The following is a 25,514-nucleotide window of genomic DNA, read 5'->3' as shown; positions in this document are numbered from 1 at the left end:
GGAGCACCCGGGCTCGAGTCTAGAGATAGCCGACAGATAGGAGAAGGACCTTGTGGTTAGATCAGAGGACCACACCATTGTTGGGACTCTGGATCTCTCTCTTTTGTATTGTATTGTGTCCATAGTTTTGGACAGAAATATATAAGTTTTGTTGTCTTCTATATCTGGCTGGTTCATTGTCTATTGATGAGTCTGCACATCTATGTGATGCACATTGAGTAAAGAAGTTTGTGATTCCACACCCACACCGCACACTGTGTGAGCTCCTGGGCAATACTATAAGTCTTCCGCTATGTGTACCCTCTGTTGGGTATTTTCTAACAAATCCCTCACTGCAAGCAAATCTATATATAATAGATTATAGTTGAGAATTCTAAATAAGTGAATTAGGGAGTGAATAGGGAACATTTTCATGTGTCTCCTACATTCTGTAATGGTAGTAATTGTTCTGTTTTGATGATGTAATTATAACTTTGATGCCCAAAATTTAGGACATATTTACAAGGATGCTGCCCAAGCCACACCCCCCGAAAAGTGGTAATTTGGGTATTTTTAATAGGCGTTTTAAAACGCTTGTAAAAGTGTCAAATGACCACTATGCCTATACTAAATCATAGCAAAAGCAACCGGAACAATCTACTAAATATGTGCATAACTCAAAACAATCTACTAAACATTAATGAAAGAAACCATAAACCTTTTTAAAATAATGAATAAGATAGCTAAAGCTCTGCTTGCATCACAGTTCAGTAACAAAATAGGTGTTTAACAAGCATCTTCAATGTCAAACAAAATATTAACTTTCCAAGAGGGCAATCAGCTGCTGGATCTGTAGGCTATCTCATGGGCTATCCATAGATGCCACTTATACCTTAGTATGAGCCTTGTAGGCCTAAGTATAGTCAGTTAGGACAGTTAGCCCTAGGATTTTGTTACGTTGGCTCTCCCTTGAGCCTCCACACTTTAGTTTTGCAACAATCCATTACAGCATCTCGTTTTTCTCCATTGTGCTTCCATTTTTGAGCTTCCATTGCTTCCAACACCCAACAGTGGTATCAGAGCAGGTCGGGAATCCATTCCCTCAACCATTGACAGCTTTCCTAAGCTATTTGGCAGCCTCTTGAGCTCTCATTCTTGCTGGTCTTGCTGGTTTTCACACTCCCATGAGTGTTTGGGACCTTTCCAAGCACTTCTGTCGCAAAAAACCTCATTTTGTCGCGAGAAGACCGCACTTTGGAGCAACTCTCGTGAAAGGAACTGTTTTTCGGTGCATTTTCTAGCCTACTGCACAAAAAAAAAACCACGCGAGCATTTACAGCATATGTACGGAATTCCGAACCTGTCCACACACACCCAACAAAAAAAAAAACGTACATGCATCAAAAATTGTACGAAAATCCGTACATGCGTCAGAAATTTGTACAAAATTCCATACATCTGTCAAAAATTATACGAAAATCCGTACATCTGTCAAAAAATTCCGTATTTCTGTCCGATTTGTCAGAATTTCAGTACATGTATTGCAATACGGGCTGCCTCGGGGTGTGCGCCAGTCATTTCTCAGATTTTCCAGCATTTCAGAGCTGTCTCGAGTTGCGAGCCAGCATTTCAGAGCTGCCTCGAGCTGTGTGCCAGCATTTTGGAGCTGCCTCAAGCTGCGTGCCAACATTTCAGAGCTGCCTCGAGCTGCGTGCCGACATTTCGAGCCATTTGGAGCTGCTAAATTGATTTGGAGACTTCTCTTTGGGCCCTTCCTCCTCATTTGACATCCCTTTGACTCGGGCTGCGAGCTTCTCTGCATTTCTACGTGCTCTCCTCCTCGTATGAGCACTTCTTTTGCTGTAATTCTCATTTCCAGCCCTCATTTGCTCACTTTCAGAGCCTATCACTATTGCTCATCATTGGGTAAGCCATTGTTGCATTGGCTTTTTCCAATTTCTGCTTCATTTGCATTTTGGAAAAGCCTCGTGTTGCCTTGGAAGGCCTTGTGTTGCCTTTGGGGATTTTTCTTGCAACGAGTACACCTTGGGACAGCAGAGTCTTTTGCAAACATAAGCTTTGAAGCTTGGGTAGTTTTTTGGCACTTGATTCTGAGAGGTTGCCTTCTCTCATTTGCTTTGCCAGTTGGTGCATTTGCCTTGTATTTCAGCAACATGTCTAGTGGCACAGTAGGCACATAGCCACCCCTTTATTAAAGATATGACACCTATGACTGTCTTAAGACAGTCATAGGGTGAAAAACCGATGAGTTTGTGGTGTGGCTCATCACTTCACACACACATCTTTTGTGTCACCCCTCACTCTCACTCTCTCCCCGTTGTACTTCTCCCTCATTCTTTCCCTCTCAAGGTTGCTATATCCTACCAGACGAACATGTGCAACCATGACACTAGATATTTAGGTATCCTGAGCCATGTCCAAGATACTTCAGCCCATACCATGGAGGGGGGTTTGTAGGCTATCTCATGGGCTATCCATAGATGCCACTTATACCTTGGTATGAGCCTTGTAGGCCTAGTTATAGTCAGTTAGGACTATTGGTACAGTTAGTTTATGTACCATCTAGGTCAGTTAGGACACTTAGTCCAGTTAGGTCAGTTAGCCCTAGGGTTATATTACGTTGGCTCTCCCTTGAGCCTCCACACTTCAGTTTTGCAGCAATCTATTACAGCATCTCGTTTTTTCTCCATTGTGCTTCCATTTTTGAGCTTCGATTGCTTCCAACACGCAACAGGATCATGACCCTAGAAGCCGACAAGAAAGACTTAACAAACAAAATTTCGTCACATTTGCTAAGAGTTAGATGGAAAAGCCACTAACCTTCGAGAAAAAGGAGCCACAAAGCTCAGGTGCACGATACCATCTAGTGGCAACATAGTCCTGCCAGACAAACATAATGATAAATCAGAGCCTGCACAATCTCAAATGAAGATCAGGGCACCTTAAAGATGTAAAGAAGGCCACAGTGGAAAATTGCAATAATAATACTTACGCAAAGCATCAAGGCTTGAATGCCACAACATGATTGCGTAATTAAACACAAATACGTCAATGCAACTTATCAGCCCATAAATTGCATGATACGTACAGTCCAGAATATTGCAGAAGGAGCATCATTGAAAGCGACACGGGCTAGCCCAAAATCACAGATTTTCAACTTGCAGTCTGCGTTTGCCAACACGTTCTTTGGCTTCAAGTCTCGATGAAACACATTAGCTGTCCAGCCAGCAGAAGGCATGTTTTTAAAAAATTGGCACACATGAAAAAACAGCATTTTAACATCTCCAATCCAGATTAGGTAAGGGAAAACTCAGTCATGACAGAAGTTAACCCCACAAAACTTTGCCAAATGCAGTCCCTTTCACCACACATGCATAACCAATTGGAGATTAAACAAGCAAGTAGCTGGTCGGCATGGGCAAGTTGACTGAAAACAGTTCTGTCAGCCGATCTTTAAATTCTTACAATTGAAACAGAAGAAACAGCACAAGAGAAACGTATAAATATTACATATGAAGTACTAGAGATATGGATTATACACACACATGTATAGAGATATGAGAGAGAGAGAGAGAGAGAGAGAGAGAGAGATTAGAAATCACTGACCCCACCTGTGAGTTCCCGATTTGAGGGGACAAAGGGGCAGTAGATTGTAGGGGGCAGGGTAGACACCACTGCAGCAAGGGGGGCCTGCACTAGGGTCTCCAAAGAGGCCTGGAACAAGGCTGGCTGTAGGGCAGCCAAAGGCCCTACAGCAGGGCCTTATATAGGCCCAGATTTGGGCCTGGTTGGTTGGCCAAATAGCTGACTGCAGGGCTCCCCATAGGGATGCTGCCCAGGTCGGCTGAAGGGGCTGAGTCGGCCCCTTCTGGTCGGTTGATTTGCCCCAGCCCCTGGGCCATAAAAGGGGGTCCTATCCCCTCTCATTCCTCACTCACTCCAGCCCACTGAAGTCTACAAAGGACAGCACATCCCAGGAGGAGTGAGGAAGGTTTTGCAGCAGAGTCTTACCTCAGATTGTGAGGTGTTCTTGTGCTCACCTTGATCTCAGTTTTCCCACACTTGGTGGATGAATATACCCTCAGTTTCTCTCTCTTGCTGTCTACGTAGATCTCTATCTGTGACTGTTTCTTCAACTTTCTGAGTGTACTTTGAGCTGAAGGTCGAAGAGAAGTGTGAGATTCTATCCTCCAATTTCCAACATGGTATCAGAGCAAGGTTTCCAGCTCTAGAAGGGAGTTCCTCAGCAAGAAGGCGGCTCCGATCGACACTCAGGTTTGCTGCGTGGTTAAGTTTTCTACTGCAAGTCCATTTCTCAGTTTGCTGTGTGCTATTACAGCGAAGATGGAAGGGAAAAAACCATCTATAGCCTCTTCACCCCTTGCTTGTCCTTCCTCCTCCTCTTCCTCGTCTATCCCCAACTTTCACGAGTCTGGGAAGCTGGATGGGACTAACTATCCCATATGGAAGGTGAAGATCCCGAGCCATCTCGTGGCTCGGAAACTATGGAAGCTTGTCATGGATGTTAACGAACGGACGGAGGATGTTCTAGACAAGAAGGAAAGAATTTCGATTCCAGTAGATGTGGATGATCTCGCAGCATGGGAAGAGAAAGATGCCCAAGCCCTAGCCATGCTGATAGGGACGACGGCATACGCAATGATTCCCCATATTCAGTATGTCGAGGCGTGGGCCATCCTGAAGGATCTGTACGAAACAGATAACACGTCTCGGATCCTCACTCTACAGCATCAGTTGTACAATCTAGATATGAGTGAGGGAGACAACATTCATGACCATCTGACGAAAGTCAAGGTGGTGAGGGACCAACTTGCAACAGTTGGTTAGAAGGTAGACTCAAGTCATCTAGCATTGTCATCTAGCATTGCTGACACTTCACAAGTTGCCTCGAAGTTTCAAGAGTTTCGTGACGACAGTCACTGCAAGACAAAGGATCAAGCCTTCGAAGGCAAGTCCAAGGATTCCAAGAACAACAAGACCGAGGATGCAAAGAAAAAGAAGATGAAATGCTTCTACTGCGAGAAGCTTGGTCACTCAGCTAAGGAATGCCGCAAGAAGAAAGCAGACCTCAAGTGGAAGGAGGAGTCCAAAGCCAAGGAGGAGCCAAGACTGAATCGGCCAATGTCACTACCGGTGCACTCTTTATTATTACTGAGTACTGCTCAACATACACAGTTAGCGAAGGCAAGAGGGCTGGTACGTGGACAGTGGAGCCTCGAAGCACATGTCCAACAAGAAAGATAGGTTCAAGACCATGGAAGGTACACATCCTGACTCCAAGGTAACTGTGGGGATAATCGGACATGCCCTGTGAAGGGTGTTGGTAGTATCCCATTCATCACGACTGCAGAAGACGAGAAGCTGAATTCCGATGTACTCTATGTACCGACTTTGTGCAATAATCTTTTCTATGTCAACCAGATGGACAAACACAACATGCCGGTCCTATTCGACGATGGCAAAGTCACTGTCACATCCAAGGCAAGTGGAAAGGTGGCGATTCATGGTGTCGAGGAACATGGGCTATATCGGCTCAACGCTTTATTGGTGCATGGGGACCATGGCAGATCCAAATTATGGCAAGAGCGGTTCGGTCACGTCAATTATGGCACTCTGGCCAAGATGCAAAAGTCCAAGATGGTAGACGAGTCAGGAAGTCCATTAAGTGTAGTAGACATAATCTGACTATCTGGCCCAAATGTTCCTTGAAGTTTTAACTTTGGTCAAATATGCATCCATGCTTTCTCCCTCGTCCATTTTGAAGGCATCCAGCCGCTTTCTCAGTTATGCGCAAGTCTTGACTCACGACGAATCAAATATAAAGAGCCCAATTTATCCCAAGCATCCTTTGAGGTTCTACATTACACCTTTTTTAGCTGACAATGCAATTCAGACATGAGCCTATGCATCTCTACCATCGCATCTAGCATGTGTCTGAGTTGGAGGTAAAAGAGCTTAGTGCTGGAAGATGCAGCATTGCCACCACCCGTAGTGACAGGTACCTGTGATGGAGGTCTGGCATCAAAACCTGCAATAATATTTCACAAGTTTTCAGATACCAACACATGATGCATCATGTAGGACCACATGCCGTAGTAGGTGCCATCAAATCTATCTGCAGTTGCAAGTATTCCAAAAATATTATTGATTAAATATTTTTTGGGGATTGGTTCAGTACATTTTTTGGGATATTTTGCTGCACTAACAATAATCTTTTTTGTTTGAACCACTACTACAAACTGCAGTAACAATAATCTTCTTTGAAGCACTATCTGTCTGAACCAAAAATCTAGTTTCAAACCAATAGTATTTAAAGCACCACTATCTGCTTTTGGGTGGCAGCTTCAAACAACCATTTTCGGGATTGTGCATACAAGTCAATTTAAGTCTTACATTTCCTGAGGTTTAAGGTACGCAAGTCCCATTGTGCATTGAAGCACAAAAATAGGACATTTGAGTACAGCATAGATGGCCTGGATGAGGAGCAGACTGCCATATCGGCAGCATCATATATCTCCATAGCATTGCCCATAAGAGTTCCGTTTAAAACCCAGACAAAGTTAAGAAAAGGACATGGAATTAATAATATTAGGCAGCAACCCCAACTTTCGTGGGGAAATAGGTACAGACAAGCACCACTTGCAAAGAAGCCAGCGTTCAACTAAAGGCTGAGCATACAGCTACCCGTCTCAAGGCAGGGCAGAAACTACAAAGATAAAATCAACACACGGTTTCTTTTCCCTGTAAAAGTAGGCAATGCCACACCTGTGTGAATATACTTGAGAGCCCTAAGTAACTGGTATAGGAAGAACTGATAGTGTTCTGGGGTTAGGTCGTCGTTGGCTTTAATAACTTGATGCAGATCGGACTCCATTAATTCGAAAACGACATAAATATCCTTGAATTCCCGAGGCGAAGGAGGCAGCATAATATGTTTTATCTCAACTATGTCCGGATGCCTTAAAAGTCTCAAAAGCTTGATTTCCCGGAGGATTCGTGTCGCATCAGAGACATGTTCGAAAATGTCGTTGATCTTTTTTATTGCAACTTTTTCACCAGTGTGCGTGTCGATCGCTGAACATACAACCCCATAGCTGCCCTTGCCAATCACTTCCTGAATTTGATAGCGATTAGCTTCGCCATACTCGGTGAAAAAATCCGTGTTCACCATACTCTGCGACCAAAAGGCCAAAAACGATCAAGAAGCAGGCTTTACTTGGCAAGCACGCAGTTCCAAGCTCAGTACACCAACTAAATCCTAAAGTGAAAAAACGAAGATACAAAGTTGAATAAGAAACTACGATCGTGGTTGCAGTAGAGTGTTCGCAAAATTACGCATGCGAGCAGCAAGACTCAGAGACGTAAATTTCGCAAATGCAACAGCAAAAACAAACAAACGAAAGAAAACTCGAGGAGTGAATCTCGCCGGAAGGAAGTGCCTGACTTTACGGTTCGGATCAGCCGACTGCATCCTGCAACGGGCAAGCTGGCGACGTCAGGATGGGCGAAGCAGGGGGGCGAAGGAAAAATGCGGCCGGGTGTCAGGTCCGAGAGTCGAGCGCCAATGCTGTGCGAGCTAGGAAAGGGGAGCCAAATCCGGTGCGGAGGCTGCGACGAAAAATTCTCGGGAAGGGGTGTGCCCATGTGCAGGGGCGGAGAGGGAAGGGCATGGAAGGGGGAAAGGAGGGAGGAGCTAGGGCAAGGAGGGGAGGGAAGGGAAGGGAAGGGGGTCGATGGGAAGCTGGAGGGGAGGCGGAGGAGATGGAGGAGGGGAGGGGGAGGGGGAAGAGAAAGAAGGGAAGGGGGAGCAAGCTCTGGCTATGGCGATGAGCAGCAGCAGCAGAAGAAGAAGAAGAACAACAGCAAAATCTTAAAAGTGAGGAGTATTGAATAGGCCTTTTTAATGTTGCTCCTCACTATTCATGATAATAATCACAAAGAGCATTTTCTTCTTCTTCTTCTTCTTGCCTGGCTTTCACTCACCTAACCCGAGTTTCCGCCCCCCCCCCTTCTGTCCAGCTCACGCCGCCCTGGTCGAACGCATGACACGCCAAACCCGCAACATTCGCTTGCACTTCGTTTTCTCCACCGCATGGACAAACCCCCTTGTCACCACCATCGAAGCTCCGGCCTCCCTCTCTGCCGCCACAGCCCTTGACGTCTAAGAAAGCACCCACTTCGACGTCATCGGCTCTCGGCTACCTAAAGACCTTGCCTTTACCCCCCCCCCTCCTGTCTCCTGGCTTCACCTACAAGTGGTCCTCGACACCTTGGGAACCCCATTTGCTCATGGAAAAGTTGCCTTATTGAGAGATGAGCCCTCAACTATGTAAGGTTTGGCAAATTACTCGAGTTGTAACTCTACACCGCATTTGGTTATGTAGAAAGTCCAAAAAATAGAGCTAAGGTGGTTATAGGATGATCCTTGGGCATTCGATCACACAATTATGGCTATTAAGTACATTATATGTTGCACGGCCTTACCTCTTTTAGCCATTGTTACATGAAGGCCTATAATGTAGGTCTTGCTTGCTTGAGTGCCACCTTCTCCATGGTTCAAGGACATCAAATCCACCCCATCATTGCCAGCATTGTCGTAGCTAACAAATTCACATTTTTTGTGTGGGGATAAAAGAGTGCGCATAGTGATTCATCCTAGCTGGCAAGCTACTCATCGTGAATCTACTTAAGGATATGTTTATGATTAACAACAATTTTAAAGACCAGGGCTTCCCCGCGTTGCTCCCACTGCTGGAAACGTTGGCAACCCTCTACCCAACATTTGTAAAATTGCAACCCAATGAAGTCCAAAGTCTCATTTAATGAGGCTCAAGGGAGGTTTTGCAAGCTCTCACAACCAATCCCATGGCTGGCAAAATGTTTGGGCCAATGAGAATGCTTGGGCATTGCAATGAGAATCCTGAGATTTCAGGATGCTAGCTTGGAGCTGCAATGCTAGCCCAACATGCTCACCCCTCCATGGGGCTGTGAGACTTGCCTGCTAGAGTGGGGCTATCCCAGCCCCACTAGTATATGCGGGGAAGCCATGTTTCATCTTTTCTAGGATGGCAACTTTCTAATGCATAATTTACATAAAGGAACCTTGTAATTAGTATCCATATGATGGGTATGGGCTAATTAAAGTTATTTGTCCTTGAATACTAAGGTATACAACAAAGGCCATTCTTTATATGAAGCTTCTACGAGGTTGAATGGCGGAGCTTATAGCAAGGCACTTTACTTGAATGGTGCGGGTTATAGCAAGGCATTCTACTTGAACAATGGGGCTTACAACAAGACATGTAGTTCTAGTGATGTTCAATGGTGGCAGTTAGAGCAAGGCATTCTACTTGAATGATGTGGTTAGAGCTTTGGCGGGGTTGAATAGTGGAGGTTATAGCAATGCATTCCATCTTTGAAATCACAAATGCTTGGGGGTAGGGGCATAGAAAGGGAACAAGGGGGAGGGGTGGAGTGGGGGAAAGTGGGAAGGTAATTCTTCGAGCATGTAGCATAGCACGTTTGAGCAACATTTGAGAAAAGAATGGGATTTTTCAAAATTGAGAGACTTACATGGTGTATGCATGCTTGAGAATATTAAATGAGTACTCATCAAATATGATCAATTTACGTGAATATATAGAGGATGTATTTACATGCAATCGAAACATGTAACCCTTATAGAAAGGGGGTCAATAGATATGTAAAAACATGTAAATTTCCAAATACACTTGTAATATTGAAACACACAAATTTATAGAAAGCAAGGTCGATAGATATGAAAAAACATGTAAATTTCCCAATATAAGGCATTTTATTACATGCTTGCTCAGAGGTGCTATGTGTACTTTTAGATAGCGTATACCCCAAATGGAGTGGGGGTCAGCCTTCACATTATACTTGCCTAAAGCTACCCTTCGTTGCTCAAACTTGTAGTCAAAGAATTGGGCATAATGCTACAACCTCCCATGAATATGTCAAGGCATGATTAGTGCGCTTCACAAAAGCAATCACTTTAAAGAGCTTTCGATATGATGAATGAGGCAACTAGATCAAATGTGATGACTTCTTCCACATTAGTAGCACATAAAAAGGGGCAACTGACATGGAAATTTGTAAAAGGACCACAACTAAGGTGCTCAATTCTCCCACGTTGGAGGCAAGTGAAAGCGTAAGCACCATACAAATTCCCCCTCCTAAAATAGTTATTCTCATCATGCATGTTAGCATAATGGAAATCCCCAATTTTCTTATATAAAATAGGCAAGTACATTCCATGTGTCCTATGCAAGTGATTTGACCTTGCTGCTACCTGTTTCCATTTTTCCATGAAAGGAAGTCATGAAGATTTATTATTCCATATATGTCAATTGACATCTTTCAACGACAAAAAAACCCCAAAAATCAACTACTGCGGTGGTCCTACTAAAAGTTAAGCTTGCAAGTAACTAGGATCTAATCAGTCATGTCTCAAGCTAATGTAAGCTTTTGACGTTTTTTAATAAGGACCATATGACTACTACATTGTACAAACAAAGTCGTCTTGAAAGAATGTGACATACGTTATTTCACGTGGCTATCATAAAGAGTAGTGTGCACTATGCCTTTTCTCCTAGTGACTTGGTAATTATTGTTGACTAATATAAAAGGAATATTAATTCATATGTTCTTTGGATTAGCCACAAATAATGCATTGCTCTAACTTTCCATCTTGCAGTTGTCGTCGTTCATTACTATAGATTTAATTCACAACTCCTTTGAATATGTTTTCCAAAGCTATTGATTAGCGTGTGCCTAGGAGTCATGCGTATCAATCTAAGATGGATTTATGGTTTTAATAAATAGTAATTTGTACAACACAGAGCGTGTAGGACGTTGATGGGTGCATTGCCTTGGTATTTATAACATCGACTTTTAGGAGTTAAAAAGTACACCACCTTGGCATTCATTTGTTACAATATTTTCTCTCATGCATTCATGTTGTTGTGCATAAAAAGGCAAGCAACATCATCATGATGACTTATCTTCTATTTTTTCAATGGATAGCCATGATCACGTATCTCTTTTTTTAATGGATAACCATGATCGCTTATCTTGCAAATATATATTTGAAAATGTCATAAAAATTTGTTGGTTCCCATTGCCATGGGTTCCTTATCGTTAAAAGTTACACCACTAACCTTCGTTGATAAAAAAAGAAACAAGCTCAATTGCCTTGCATTTAACATCATTACCTTTCCTCGACATGGTAGAAGAATTATGCTTTGAAGCCAAGAAACAAGCTCAATTGCCTTGCATTTAATATCACTACCTTTCCTCGGCGTGGTAGAAGAATTATGCTTTGAAGCTTGCCCTTGAATCTTGATATATACCCTATTTTATCTCAACAAAGAAAACTTGTTACTTTGTTCAAATCTAACAATGCACATCTTTGATATGAGTTGAAGTTTTACTGGCATCCTCAAACCCATGCATATCTTTCTATAATTGGGCCCCCTTGGGATGAATAGATGATTGCAACAATTAATGACAGGGATCTTCTAACCCTTCTTAACAATTCAAAACAATATGTCAACCATTTAATAGAAAATGATTCTCGTGTGTGTGGACATTGAGGAAATGTCTTACATACAAAAGTCTAACTCCACACTTAAAGGGAGAGCCACGTACATATAGCATTCACCTAAAGAGGAGCTTTGGGAATGGGTGGGCTCTAGAGTGACTGGCAAGTGGTACTTGGAAATACAATGCGAGTCTACCTAGGCATTCCATATTTTGATCAAGTTTCGTATTTGTTCTTATCAGTTTCATATTTTGATGTTAGTAAGTGAAGAGATTGAGGAAAATTTATAAGCTATGGAAATGCTTATACTCTCGACTTTAATAGGTCCTTCCAATTGAAAAGAATTGTGCCTCTTCTCAAAGCATACTAATGAGAAAAATCACAAGTTGGATCTATCATTGCATCTCTAATATTGATTTATATGGCTTGATGTTAGATTCAATAAGTTACCTCAATTCTCATTCATTGTGATCCCTGTTTCTTATGAAAACCAACCTTCATTGTATTGTTCAATAATTTTTTTGGACCAAATTATGTGTGCCTTAGTTATAAAAGGTGATAACTTGTATACTCTTTTTTTTCTTCTAGCATTACTAAATACGTCTACAAGATTTAAAAATCGTGTCCTTTGGCCTTTCCAACATTACGCACCTTTTTCTTTTATGAATTACTTTAATACAAAGCATAAAAGGGCTCTTGATGTATGGATGTTTGCTTTCTGGACATCATTTTTCAAATGGCATCCCCTCACACGAACATGTATTGGATGGTTTTTTAAATTAATTGTATTGGCATCTCTCTTTTTTTTAATTAATAGTATTGGCATCTCTCTTTCCTTTCCAAAGAAACAATAGTATTAGCCTATGAAGTTCATGGCAATAAAAACTCATCAATCCAATTTTATAACAAAAATATGCCCTTTTCTACACAAGCCTTTGTTGACAAAAAAACATATCTAATGAAAATATGATCAAAAGTTATGAATAGCTTATTCATGAATACTAATTTCCTTTTGATATATTTTGAAGAATTCACTTTGACATTTTGTCTTAAAAGTGCATCCCACCATTTTGAGGCTCTCCCATCACCTCTAAAGCCAACATGCAACAATCTAGCATACAACATCAAGGGTACCCATCCTTCCTTTTCCAACATGCAACAATCTAGCATACAACATCAAGGGTACCTGTCCTTCCTTTTCTCTATGCAAATTTTTAGTTGAAGTTGTTGCAAATGAGGAAACAAAGCAAGACAATCATAACTCTCTCAAGGTGGGAGCTCTTAAAACCACCTAAAACATTATTGTTCAATTCAAAGGGATATGTGACCAATCCATTTGTCCCTTCTAGGTAATGTAAAAGTACAAACTCAAACTACCATTCAAAGAAATGACAACAACCTAATGTATATTACTTAAGTAGTTGAGACTATACAAAATGTCCTTATCAATAGCTAAAAAGGGTAGGTTATTAAAAGAAAGTCCTAGATATATGGACTTATACAATGCCTTATGGCCAATGTAATGGACTATGAGAAGCCAACAATGTATCAAGAAGCTATGCAACATCTACAATGGCAGCAATTATGCATGAGGAAAATGAAGATAGAAAATCCCCTTTTGTGCTTGTAGGAGCCCAATACTATATGTTTACTTTTTTGAAGTTTGTTGATGAGGTTTTTAACTCTACATTTGTCATTGCGACACCCATCCGAAATGGGTATATATCACCACAAGGACTTACTAAGGCAAAACTTTCTTCTTCATGTTTTTGAAAGGACTATGTGCCTCTCTTGGCTTATCACAAGCTCGCCCAACATAGTGACCTTCCTATCTTTACAATGTCTTCTTGGTCAAAATGGATGGAACAGTTCTTATTGTCTCACAGTAGGATTCTTCATGCAAGAAATCACTTTTCCGAATAACTAATTATGGGAAGGATCCGTGATTTATATGACGTATCTACTCTTTCACTATTATCCTTGCCCATCCAAAACCTCCAATACTCCACACACTTCCTCAATCCACAACTTCTAAATCTTTATCATTTAAGTACTCATGCAATGCAACCTACATACATGACTTAGAAATGAAATTGTAATGGTTTAGAGTGACCCACCACTTTTTCTTTTTTATCACATAGACACCTCTTTTATCAAAAACCACACAAGTCAACTCAATTCACATTAATTAGAGACTTCAACAAATGATGCAATATAGAATTTGGTATCTCAAAGAATCTACTAAATAATGCATCTGTGTCTTTATGTGTATGACCAACCATCAAGAATCCTAGTTGCACCATTTGAAAAACTCCACATGCAATAAGCAATGATAAGTAGGCAAAAAAACTATGTGTTCTTGTTATCTGCTCCATAATTATCAACTTGGAGAAGAAAAATGTGTGGAAATTGTCTATAGCATCTACTTGGATCTTGTACGAAGGTTCTTTTGTTAGAATTTGTCATTGTGGAAGATATAATATCATGTTTATTTGCAATCCTTTCTCCTTGCATGTGGCAATCCAATGCATCTCAATCCAACGCAATTAGAAAATATTTCTTGCAATTTGGGTACCTTGCTAAAGAGATCACCCTACATGTGTTCCTCCTTTTTCTCAAGCTTGCATAAGCAAAAAGCAAGTGAACCTATCATAAAATTAGGATCACTCTTTTGGAATTGCCATGCAAAGTTTCCATACATTAACTACCTAGAAGTTAGCATCCTTGACTAATGACATAAGCAATTGTATATTACGGTTCAAAGGCCTTGGTATGGGTAGGTTGTAATTGATGTCTTTGTTTGGTCCATCTTGTCATGTATGATACACAAATTTTAGGTAGGATCTAGCTCCGAAGATAAGCAACATGCATAGTGTAAGCTTCTACATGACATGTGTTGTAAACTATGTGCCCTTTATTTTAGTGGCAGATGCTTCCTCTCACTCCATATCCTTGTAGATCCGAGTTTCTTCATCTTGATTGTAGTACATGTGTCACACTTGGATAAAGTGTTTGTTTTTTAGATATTGGCTTGCTTAAGGATAGTATTCCATAAATCGTAAATGTAAACTTTGACAAGGTGTTATATTTTATCCCTTCCAATGTAGCATTTACTACATTGATGGGTCTACACCTAGACGATTAGATGATCCAGCCACCAATAGCTCCACTCCACCTATCATCAACAGCACCAACAACAGGATCTACAATGGCATCTACAGCTACATAAATAGTTTTTGCACCTATATCATGCTAGGACAGCTCAACACAGTCAAGACATCGAAAGAAGCATGGGATATGTTCACAGCTCTCTGCGAGTCCAAGAACACATCTAGGATTCTCACACTGAGAAACCAAAACTTGCTTATATATAGAAAGGATGATGATTTGGGTGTCCCTCTCTCCATGCATGAACGTGTGGTTCTTATGTAGTGTCCTCTCTAAATTATTTTTCAATGTAGCATTTACTTAAAACAATATGTCCACGTACTTATACATGAGGGATGACCATTTGAGTGTCCCTCTTTGCATGCATCAATCTGTAGTTCTTAAATGACATTGTCTTTGCATTTTTTTCATAAGCATTTGAATGAACGCTTTCCCCACCTAACATGTGATTCATATAATCTCTTAACAAATCCTTATACCCATGCATACTTTGCGTGCACCAACCTCATGTTGTTGCTTGATAGAATGTTGCCTTTGGAAATACCATGTATCATTTACCATGCTCTACAACAAACTTTGCTTCCTTCGAGGGGCAACGTAATCCCACCTCCCTTTTGCTCATCATGTTGTTCCATTGACATATTTTTATAAATGGGATTGACTCCATCCTTGACACTTTGACCCCAATAATTTTGTTGCAACTCAAGGATCCTTGCTTGCTCCACCATCTTGCAGCAATATTATTTACAACATTTAATAGATGAAACATTTTGGATACTACTTAAATCACATTTACCCTGAAACTTTCTTGGTGTTTTTAACGGCCTTTTATGCTTTTATCAATCATCCTATAAGGTCTTTTCTTCATAAGAACACTTACAATTCCATCATTGACATACTCAAAGTCCTTAAATTCCAAATTGTCAGTTAGAGTTTAATGCGTGCATTAGGCTCCAACTTACTCCCATAAAAAAATGTAAGAAAATAAATTGGCCACTTCACCAACCTTACTCCAAGTCCATCCTCATTATTTACGGGCTCACCTGAACACCCAAAACTAATAGGTATGCAGTAATAAAAGATAGAATCCTCACGACTCTCATAGCTATTGCAATCTTAACATAGAGAATCAACAAATAAGCATAACAAAAAAGAGGACACTCTACATATTCATTACAATAAATAGAGAAAACAGAGAAGTGGAAACATTAACTATAATCATGATGGATCTCATATACAGATACCAAGTAGATGCACTCGACATTTGGTGTCTCTTTGTATCTAAGCACTACTAAAGTGTATTTACATGTATGTCTGGATTATAGACTAAATAGCTACATGTATATTTTAGCTATTTATCACTACATATATGCATGGATATTGAGCTATATATCTAGATTATATACTAAATATATGTGTGAATGTTTAGCTATGTATCACTGGCACACCTAGTAGTGGATAGGAATTGTTGGAAAAATTAATGACCTGAACCCACCAATGAGTGTAATTAGTTAACTTCTACTGGTAAAAGCAAATGCCTTTCTTGAGGCAACATCTCCTCGATCCAAGACCATGCGGTTAACAGAGTGAAGAGCTTTATGCAATACCAAGATTCAAACCGTTTCCCCATAAATAGCTATTTACCATTCCCCAAAAGAAGATGCGCATGATTTTGCCAAACATTGCTAGTATTGTCAATGATACAGCAAACCAAAGAATGTTGATTGGATGCTAGTGAGTTTGATTCTACCTTTGAAACCATTTTGAAAGTGGGGCTTGGATTTCATGGGTCCATTCAAGCTACCAGCCCCGTACATAGGTAACAAGATGTAGTAATGGCTACAAATTGCTGCACCAAATGGGTTGGGGCACAAGCATTTTATGGGACAACTCTGCATCTAGTATTGCAAATTTTTGGATGCCTCATTGAGTTGGTCTTTGATCAGGGAGGACATTTTCTCAATAAGATTATCAAGGAGCTTAGAGATGTGCATATGATCCACAAAATGTCCACTACGTATCACTTGCAGGAGGCAAATGGGCAAGTGAAAGTAGCAATTAAACCATGAAGCGAGTCAAGAAGTTGACAGTGTCGAAGAACAAAAACGACTGGGATACGAAGCTAGATTTGGCCCTTTGGACATACAAAACTGCTTTCAAAGCTAGCACCAAAATGACCCCATTCGGATTGGTTTATGGGTTGGAGGCCATAGTGCCAATGGAGTTCATTTCTTCAAGTTTACGGATCATAGCAAAGAAGATGAGCCCGAAGGAGTTTCTTCAATTCCGGCAATATCAGTTACTTTGTCTTGAGAAAGATTTAGAGCCAGTATATCATGTAAGCGATCTAGGAGTGTAGAAGAGCATGGGTGAACCGAAACATTAAATTCAAGACTTTTAAGAAGGGCGATTTGGTTCTCGTGTATAATTATAAATTGGGGCACTTTCTTGGTGGCAAACAGAAGCTTAGGTGTCAAGAGCCATATAGCATTGTGTAGGATTTGAGTAGGAAACATTCTAGATCGTGGATGGTAATGTGTTTCTAATAGTAGTGAATGGTTTTCATATGAATCTATTTATTGATGTGTGAGAGCCAACAAATCCATTGGACAATATGCAATCAATAAGTTTTGGTCAGGGTAGTATCCCAAATATATATGATGGTGGCAGCTCCCCATATTCATATTACTAACAATTCACACAAATGGAAGTCCTTGAAAAGATGTTCAAAGTTGCATGAGCCTGCATTGTTGATTCATTTTGCAAACACCTTTGTCCTTCAACTGTCCAAGGCTGTACTAGAGGTTATTTCCATCTTGTCTATGCTCACCATGTGAGGTGCTCTCCGTGTTGTAAATCCCTTATGCAACCAAGAGATGGGTGATACCGCAAGCATGACCTTTACTGTGCAAATGCACTTTGATTCTCGCAAGCTAGCTAATGAAAGAAGTATGCATCAGTCTTTCAAAGCAGGACATGAGAAATTCAAGAAGCATATGCACAACAAGATCAGAAGGCTACAATATGAGATTTAATCACTAACATTGAAGAGAAAACCAAATGGTTGCAGGAGAAGGATGCTTTAGTCAACATGATAGTTGATATAAATAAAGAGTCTCAATAGAAATTAGAGGAGGCACAGCCTTTTGTTGAAGCTTTGCAAAAGAAAAACAAATTTATTGAAGAAAAAAACCAACAATTGCAAGATCTACTAACTTCCCAAGAGGAGCACCATGGTGCAAGATGTGCAAAATTGGCTCCATGATATGAGGGGTACTTTGTCTGAACAATTGGATCAAATAATAGATTGGATTGTAGAGAAGAGGACTTAGAATGTGTTGCTACAAGATAGAGTAACTGCTTTGGAAGTAGTGGAGACACAAATAAAATCCATGATGGATGATGACATTGTAGAAGTAGTTGGCAAGTTTGTCAGTGCATAAGAACTTCAAGAAATACAACGTCAATTGAATGCCTACATGAACAAAAAATTCAAGAAATATAGTGTCAGTTGAACACCTACATGAAGGATATGTAAAAGCAAATCAAGGGAAAATTGGTGGAGGCCTTGGTCCACCCATTTGGAGATTACTGGAGGACTGAAGAGTCAATTAGAGTAACAATGCTACAGGGGCCTCACAAAGGAGCTGTATGAAGTGAAAATGGGGAAGTCTATGTGTTCTTCTTCATTGTCTAAATTAGGTGAGTCCTTGCATACTAAAGGTGAGTAAAAAATTTCAAGGGATCAGGAGGTTCTCAGTGCTCCAAGCCCCTCCTCATCCCCTTTGATCTCATACACTATCTTAATTGTTGTTAATGATTCATGTTAGTCTTTTGAGATTTTTACTTGTTGGGCTCATTGGGCTTTACATACATAGACAATGCCCATCTCCCAGTTGTAAACCAAGAATCCTATGAGTGAGTCACAGGTTGGGGTCATGAGTGTTGCACATGATAGTGGGCAAGCCATGGAGCATCCCATGTACCACTGCTAAGGGATGAGGTCATCAATTTGCGAGGGGGAATGAAGGTGCAAATTGATGTGTCTGTGTGTGTGTGCCTATGGGCTTGGAGTCCTATGCAAGAAGTGTGTGAGTGTAGGTGTGCTAGAAGGTTCTAGTAGGTGTGTGAGGTTGGTGTGATGAGTGGGTGATTATAGGAGGTGATTGATTGAGATAATCAGGGAGATGATTGTGGATCTGGGATCTACCTACACGGAGGCAGTTGCGTATATATGTAACCACTCATGAATAAAGTTGTGTTCATTTGTGTTTCATCTTTGCTTCATTGTTCCATCTATGAACCAACATGTGGTATCAGAGCCATGTTCACCCTCCTTGAGCCCTCTTTTGAGTGCCATGTCATCATCTTCTTCCAAAATGAAGGATTTCTTCCCTCTCTTCCCACGTTTTTTCCTTAGGCTTGTTCTCCCCATTCTCTGAGCCATTGTCAATGCCCTTTGAGGCCAAGCATCTACGTGATGGGGCAAATCCCTAGCTAGGAGGAATTAGAGAATAGTCGCTTCCTTTGCCCATGCCGACACATCTACAGTCTACGCCATTTCATGCAATGCAAACTGCTGGAGCCGAATTTCGTCAATTCCTCTTAAGGGAGGCTGGGCAACCTTATGAGCTAGCTGCTATTCAAGTTTGAGTGCATTTTCTCCATAAAGAAGGAGAAATAAAAGAAAAACCATTCAAAAATGGCGCATCTCTCTCCGACATTCTGATGGAATTGCGCCAACCCTCTGTTTGTGAGTAGTAATATATATAAGCTTTAATTTGGTTCAAAAAGCCCCTTATTTGGATCTATGGTTAGGGGGAGATATGAGTGCTCCAAGTTTGGAACTTTTTTGTAATAGATTTTGAGAGATTTTGGAGTTTATGCTATTAGAATTGTAGCATTTGATGCTTATGCATATATGTTGTCCAAGTTTGACCACTATAATGGTGCTTACTTGATGTTTGAAGCTACTTCAAAGATGATTATGGTACCTAGCATGATGAATGAAGTGTATTTGGATGATTGCATTATGTCATACAGTAGGCCCTTGCTTTCCTAACAAGTGGTAAGACCCTCTTAATATTCAATTCATGTGAAGGCATATGGGATGCATGTGATCATGTACTTGAGGTCAACTTGCTTGACGCTACTCGTTTGGTAGCATACCTCATTAAGAGAGAAGGTATGAAGAAGGATGCAAGAAAGATCAAAAGGCAAAGGAGTTACAAAAAGAGTTATAGTATCAACATGCCTTTTCTCCATAACCCTGTCAAACAAATTCCTGGATCTATGTGAAACAGATCGTAATATAATCAATTGTATTCTATTATAACAACTTAGTACATATCGTGCCTCAGCATTGGTCACTTCGCAGCAGTAAGGGGTGCATAATACATACTAGTATGTATGACTAGTAGTAAGGTTCTCACGACTCCACTCGCTCTTCAGAAGTACAGTTTCTTGCCTATGCATGATTCATATAAAATCCGCACGTAATTGACCGAAATATACACACCTAAAATGAAGGTTATATCTTATACCTGTCTGTGCTGAAAATAGACTAAGTCTTTCCTTCATACCTGATCACCTAATGGGATCTGTGGGTAGTGTGCTATCATAGAAAGAGTGGGTCAAGGTGTATCCCTCACAAATCACACATAATCTACTTCGTCGATCCCATATTACTAGTCATATATGAGAGTGCTCTCAACGGAAGCAAGAATGGAAGAGGGAGAGAGAGAAACAGAGAGCTACACAAGTTTTGGTGGGTGCAGAACCCCCCTAATCTTCTTTTTCATTCATTTATATATGTGTTTGAGTATTGTACATAACCGGGGTAAAGGCACAGTGACCTTTAACCCCCACAACCTTCCACTTAAAGGACAATGTGCCTTTAAGGGAGAACAACCAGTGAGCATACTATCCAATGCCCATCAATACATGACAATACTCAAACCGCTAACTAGGTAGACTCTTCGTCAGCATATTTGCAGGGTTATCATCTGTATGAACCTTGAAAAGCTCTATGCGCTTGTCCTCAAGTACCTCCCTGATGAAATGGTACCTGACCTCAAAGTGTTTAGTCTTTGCATGAAAGACCGGATTCTGTGCTAGCTGAATAGCACTCATGGAATCACTATGCAATGTCGGTACACCTGTATGAATCCCCAAATCTCCCACTAGCCGATCAAGCCATATAGCCTCCTTGCAACCCTCTGTGGCTGCAACATACTCAGCCTCTGTGGTAGACAAAGCAAAGCACTTCTGTGCGTGAGACATCCATGACACTGCACCACCTGCAAAGGTGAACACATAACCAGAAGTGGATCTCCTACTATCCACATGCCCTGCATAGTCTGAATCTGTGTACCCAAGTACATGCATGTCTCCTTTACCAAAGCAGATGCACATCTCCTTGGTACCCTTCATGTAACTCATGATGCACTTAACTGCCTCCCAATGCCTCTTTCCTGGATCAGCCATATATCGGCTAATAACTCCCACTGCAAATGCAATGTCTGGCCTAGTAGCTATCATAGCATACATAAGACTCCCAACCGCTGATGCATAAGGAACCTTGGCCATCATGGCCCTCTCCTCATATGATTTGGGACTATCTGTATGACTCAGTTTGACATATGGAGGCAATGGAGTACTCACTGCCTTCCCCCCCTCCATATTGAAATGCTATAATACTTTTGTAACATACTCCTTCTGTGAAAGCCAAAGGAGTTTTCGACTCCGATCACGCGTGATGTGCATACCAAGAATATGAACTACAAGTCCCAAATCCTTCATATCAAAGGCCTCATGCAACTTGGCCTTTAATGCATCCAGCTCATAAGTATTCTTGCTAGCCAATAGCATATCATCCACATATAGTGTCAGGAGTATCAGGCTATTATCCTTAGCCCTTTTAGTGTAGAGGCAGTGATCAATTTCACTCCTTCTAAAACCCTGGGATTGAATGAAAGCATCAAACTTCTGATACCATTTTCTAGGGGCTTGCTTAAGACCATAGAGACTCTTCTTCAGCTTGCAAACTAAATGCTCTTTGCCCTTTTCTCAAAACCTTCCGGCTGCACCATGTAAATTTCCTCATGCAAATCCCCATGCAAGAAAGCTGTCTTGACATCCATCTGCATAAGCTCCATATCCTCTGATGCCACTAGTCCAAGCATGCATCTAAGTGTGGTCATCTTTACAATCGGAGAGAATATCTCATCAAATTCCACACCCTTCTCTTGCTTGAACCCTATAGCAACCAAACGGGCCTTGTACCTAGGCACATCATTACCTATGACCTTCATTTTGTAGACCCATTTACATGGCAATGCTTTCTTTCCAAATCCCAAGTCTTATTCTTCATAAGAGAACTCATCTCTGATTGCATAGCATACTCCCACTTGTGTTGATCCTCGCGCATCATAGCCTCTCTATAGCAAGAAGGCTCCTCGTAATTAGTAAGCATCGCATAGTCTACCCCTGGAACAAACCTATCAGGCAGTCTAGACACTCTAGATGATTTTCTCAAGGGCATTTCAGCTTGCTGTCCCACCTGCATATCAGCCACATTTGGCTCATCATTTCCACCAATAGATGATCCATCATCTACCCTTGATTGCATACCTGTGGGAGTACTTGGTGGTACCATTTCTTGCACATTTGGTGCATGGATAGCTTGCTGTCTATCAACATATGCAGGTGGATTCACATTTTGGAAAGTGATTCTCCTCATTTTCACACCCCTCATGGGTGCCTTATGCATCTTCTTCTCATTGAAGACAACATCATGGCTGCGTATGATCTTCTTTCCTTCTGGATCCCAGAGATGATAGCCCATCTCTCCACTTTCACCATAACCCAGAAAGAAGCATTTCCTAGACTTAGGATCTAGCTTCTTTCGAAGTTTTTTTGGCACATGTGCATAGGCCTCACACCCAAATATACGCAAGTGAGAGTAAGAGGGCTTCTTGCCACTCCATGCCTCTTCAAGAATACCACCATCCAAACTCTTACTAGGTGATCTATTGATCACATGCACTACAGTCTTCGTTGCCTCAGCCCAAAAACCACCAGAAAGACTTGCATTGGAAAGCATGCATTGCAACCTTTCTTGAATGGTACGGTTCATCTTTTCTGCAATTGGATTTTGCTCTAGAGTACGAGGGGATGTGAGCTCCCTCTTAATCCCACGTGTATCACATAAATGATGAAAGTCATGAGAGAGGTACTCTCCACCATTGTCAGTCCATAGGCATTTAAGCGTTCTACCTTACTGATTCTCAACCAAGGCCAGCCATTTCTGAAATACCTGGAACACATCACTCTTTTGAGCTATAGCATAAGCACACACTTTCCTAGTTGCATCATCATTGAATGTCACATAGTATTCAACCCCACCTAATGACCGTGTAAACATGGGACCACATACGTTTGAATGCACCAAATCAAGCTTTTCAAACTCTTTCTTTCCCCTTCTTTTATGGGCTGATTTAGTCTGCTTCCCATAGATAGAGATAATGCTCACAAAATTCAAAATCAGCGAAACTCAAATGCGGTACATAACCCAAATGGCATAAGAGTTTCATTCCATTCTGGCTCATGTGCCCCAACCTGCAATGCCACAAAGAAGTGCTTGGCTACTCGGTTATTGCAACAACATGATCAAATACCCCTGATACATGTAAGGGATACAAAGTCCCACATTTGGCACCCCTGGCCAAAAGCATAGAGCCCTTCTAAATTTTCCAACTTTGAAAGCCAAAAGTGAAGTGAAAAACAGCATCATCTAGCTGACCCACTGAAATAAGTCTCTCGGTCAACTTAGGCACATGTATCACATGTTTCAAAATAAATGCAGACCCATTTGCAAAAGAAAACTTTATGTCACCTACTCCCACTGTCACATGCATAGTCATTTCCAAGATGCACACAACCTATCTTTCCACTGTCATAAGTGGAGAACCATTCCCTATGGGGAGTAACATGGAATGAAGCACCAGAATCCAAAATCCAATCCTGGGAATATGCATCATCTGAAGTGGTAAGCAACTTTGCAGATAAACTAGACATGAAGAGAATGTCATTGTCACTATCATGCATGACTGCATTGATCTCCTCAATCTTCACTTTTCCTTTGTCCTCCCTTGGACTCTCTTCCTTTTGATTTGCACCCCAATTTGCATTCTTTTTCTTATCCTTTTGCTCTCTTTTCAGCTTGTAGCAATCCTTTTTCATATGGCCCTTGTTGCCACAGTGGTAACACTCAATGTTCCATGCCCTGGATTTGCTACGAGACTTCCCTCTTTCTTGGGACTTCCCCCTGAACTATGATCTGCCTCTTTGCACATTTAAGGCTGCATCCTACTTGTTGCCATCCATAGACTTTCGTCTAATCTCCTCGGCCAACAAGCTACCCACAACATCATCAAATTTTAGTACTCCACTAGGTACAGAGTTACTGACAGCTGTACGGAAGGTATCACCATGAGGATGGCAATGAACATAAGAGAAATATTGCCTTAGTCTTTGCATCAAAATTCATCTTCTGAGCCTGAAGCTGGCTGAAAATAATATTGAATTCATTCAAGTGAGAAACAATGGAGACCCCTTCCTTCATCTGTAGCTCAAACAACCTCTTCATGAGGTAAACTTTATTAGAGGCAATTTCCTTCTCATAAGTGGCACACAGTTTCTTCCACAAATCTTTCGTAGTTTGCTCATTTACTACTATGAAATAAACTGACTCTGCAAGATGAAGTCTAATAGTAGATTTTTGCTTATGCATCCAACTCGTTCCAATCATCCTCAGACATATTTGCAGGCTTAGCTTCAATCCCTGCCAAGGGTTTAATCTGCTTCTTTTGAATAAGCACATCCCTTATTTGTTCTTTCCACAAAGAAAAGTTTATCCCATCAAACTTTTTAATGCTAAAATACTCCTTTTCAGACATGGAAGAGGATGCCATGATGCAAATGAAGCAAAAATCCCAAATGCTAGTGCCTACAAGAGAGAATCACACCAAATACCAGGTGCACCCAAATGTGTATGCCACAATAGAGTGAAATATCACTAAAACTCATGTCTCAAAAAATCTGACTCATGTGCATATACTATGCATCCATATGAGCAAATCTGGCCCAAAAGAAAATGCCAACTGCAATGGCAATCCAAAATGCCAATAAGTGCCAAATGACTCAAGCATAAACACCGTCCACTGGCATATGCATTAATAATATCTCATCCAAGAGAGCATAGCACTATCAGTGCATCACCTGCAATGTGCCAAAGCTGTCCCTCAGCATAAAATAGCATCCATGTGCAAAGCGTCCATAAAAATAACATCCCACAAGGCAATTTGGTCCTATTAGCGCATCTAATAAGGATCGCAATGCATCCAAATGGCCTATAAATCATCCATTGCAACCCAATGCACACCACGAATGAGGCACACTGCTTAAACTACAACCAGAGTGATCTGCATAAGGTATGCTTAAGAAATCATAGTCCCACGGTAATGACTGCTATTGAAAGTAGAACCTGAGATGCCTCAAAACATGGGCGCCATTGCATAATCGGACTCAACAAGAAAATCTACAAATATCTCTCTTCTACCGGAACTCCAAAATCCCAACCGATGAGTGAAAAATAGGAGTCAACACTTATCCACTGCCATGTGGCATAAATCTAAGGTTTCAAGACCTTAGAATGAAAATTGCATAACAGAGAGACAAAATCGAATACACAAAGATCTAT

General features: G+C 41.1%; 1 protein-coding gene across 2 annotated transcripts in view; it reads right to left on the bottom strand.

Moving 5' to 3' along the window:
• LOC147885898 (mitogen-activated protein kinase 15-like) overlaps positions 1-7,875 on the bottom strand; it is an 80,619-nt gene extending 72,744 nt beyond the window's left edge. The window contains exons 1-4 of one of the 2 annotated variants that reach the window (XM_087396303.1): positions 7,461-7,875; positions 6,787-7,195; positions 3,089-3,216; positions 2,821-2,880 (exon numbers count right to left, since the gene is read on the bottom strand). In XM_087396303.1, coding sequence (XP_087252429.1) covers positions 2,821-2,880; positions 3,089-3,216; positions 6,787-7,192 — 594 coding nt within the window. In that variant the 5' untranslated portion in view covers positions 7,193-7,195; positions 7,461-7,875. The remainder of the gene's footprint in view (positions 1-2,820; positions 2,881-3,088; positions 3,217-6,786; positions 7,196-7,460) is intronic. The other variant, XM_087396302.1, reaches the window with a different exon arrangement.
• Between the last annotated feature and the right edge of the window lie 17,639 nt (positions 7,876-25,514).

The sequence above is a fragment of the Dipteris shenzhenensis genome, chromosome 25 (assembly GCF_047967505.1).
Source record: "Dipteris shenzhenensis isolate YYH24624 ecotype China chromosome 25, Dip_SZ_1.0, whole genome shotgun sequence".
NCBI lineage: Eukaryota > Viridiplantae > Streptophyta > Polypodiopsida > Gleicheniales > Dipteridaceae > Dipteris > Dipteris shenzhenensis.
Note: the sequence above shows the minus strand (reverse complement) of the source record. Positions and strands in the feature narration are given on the sequence as shown.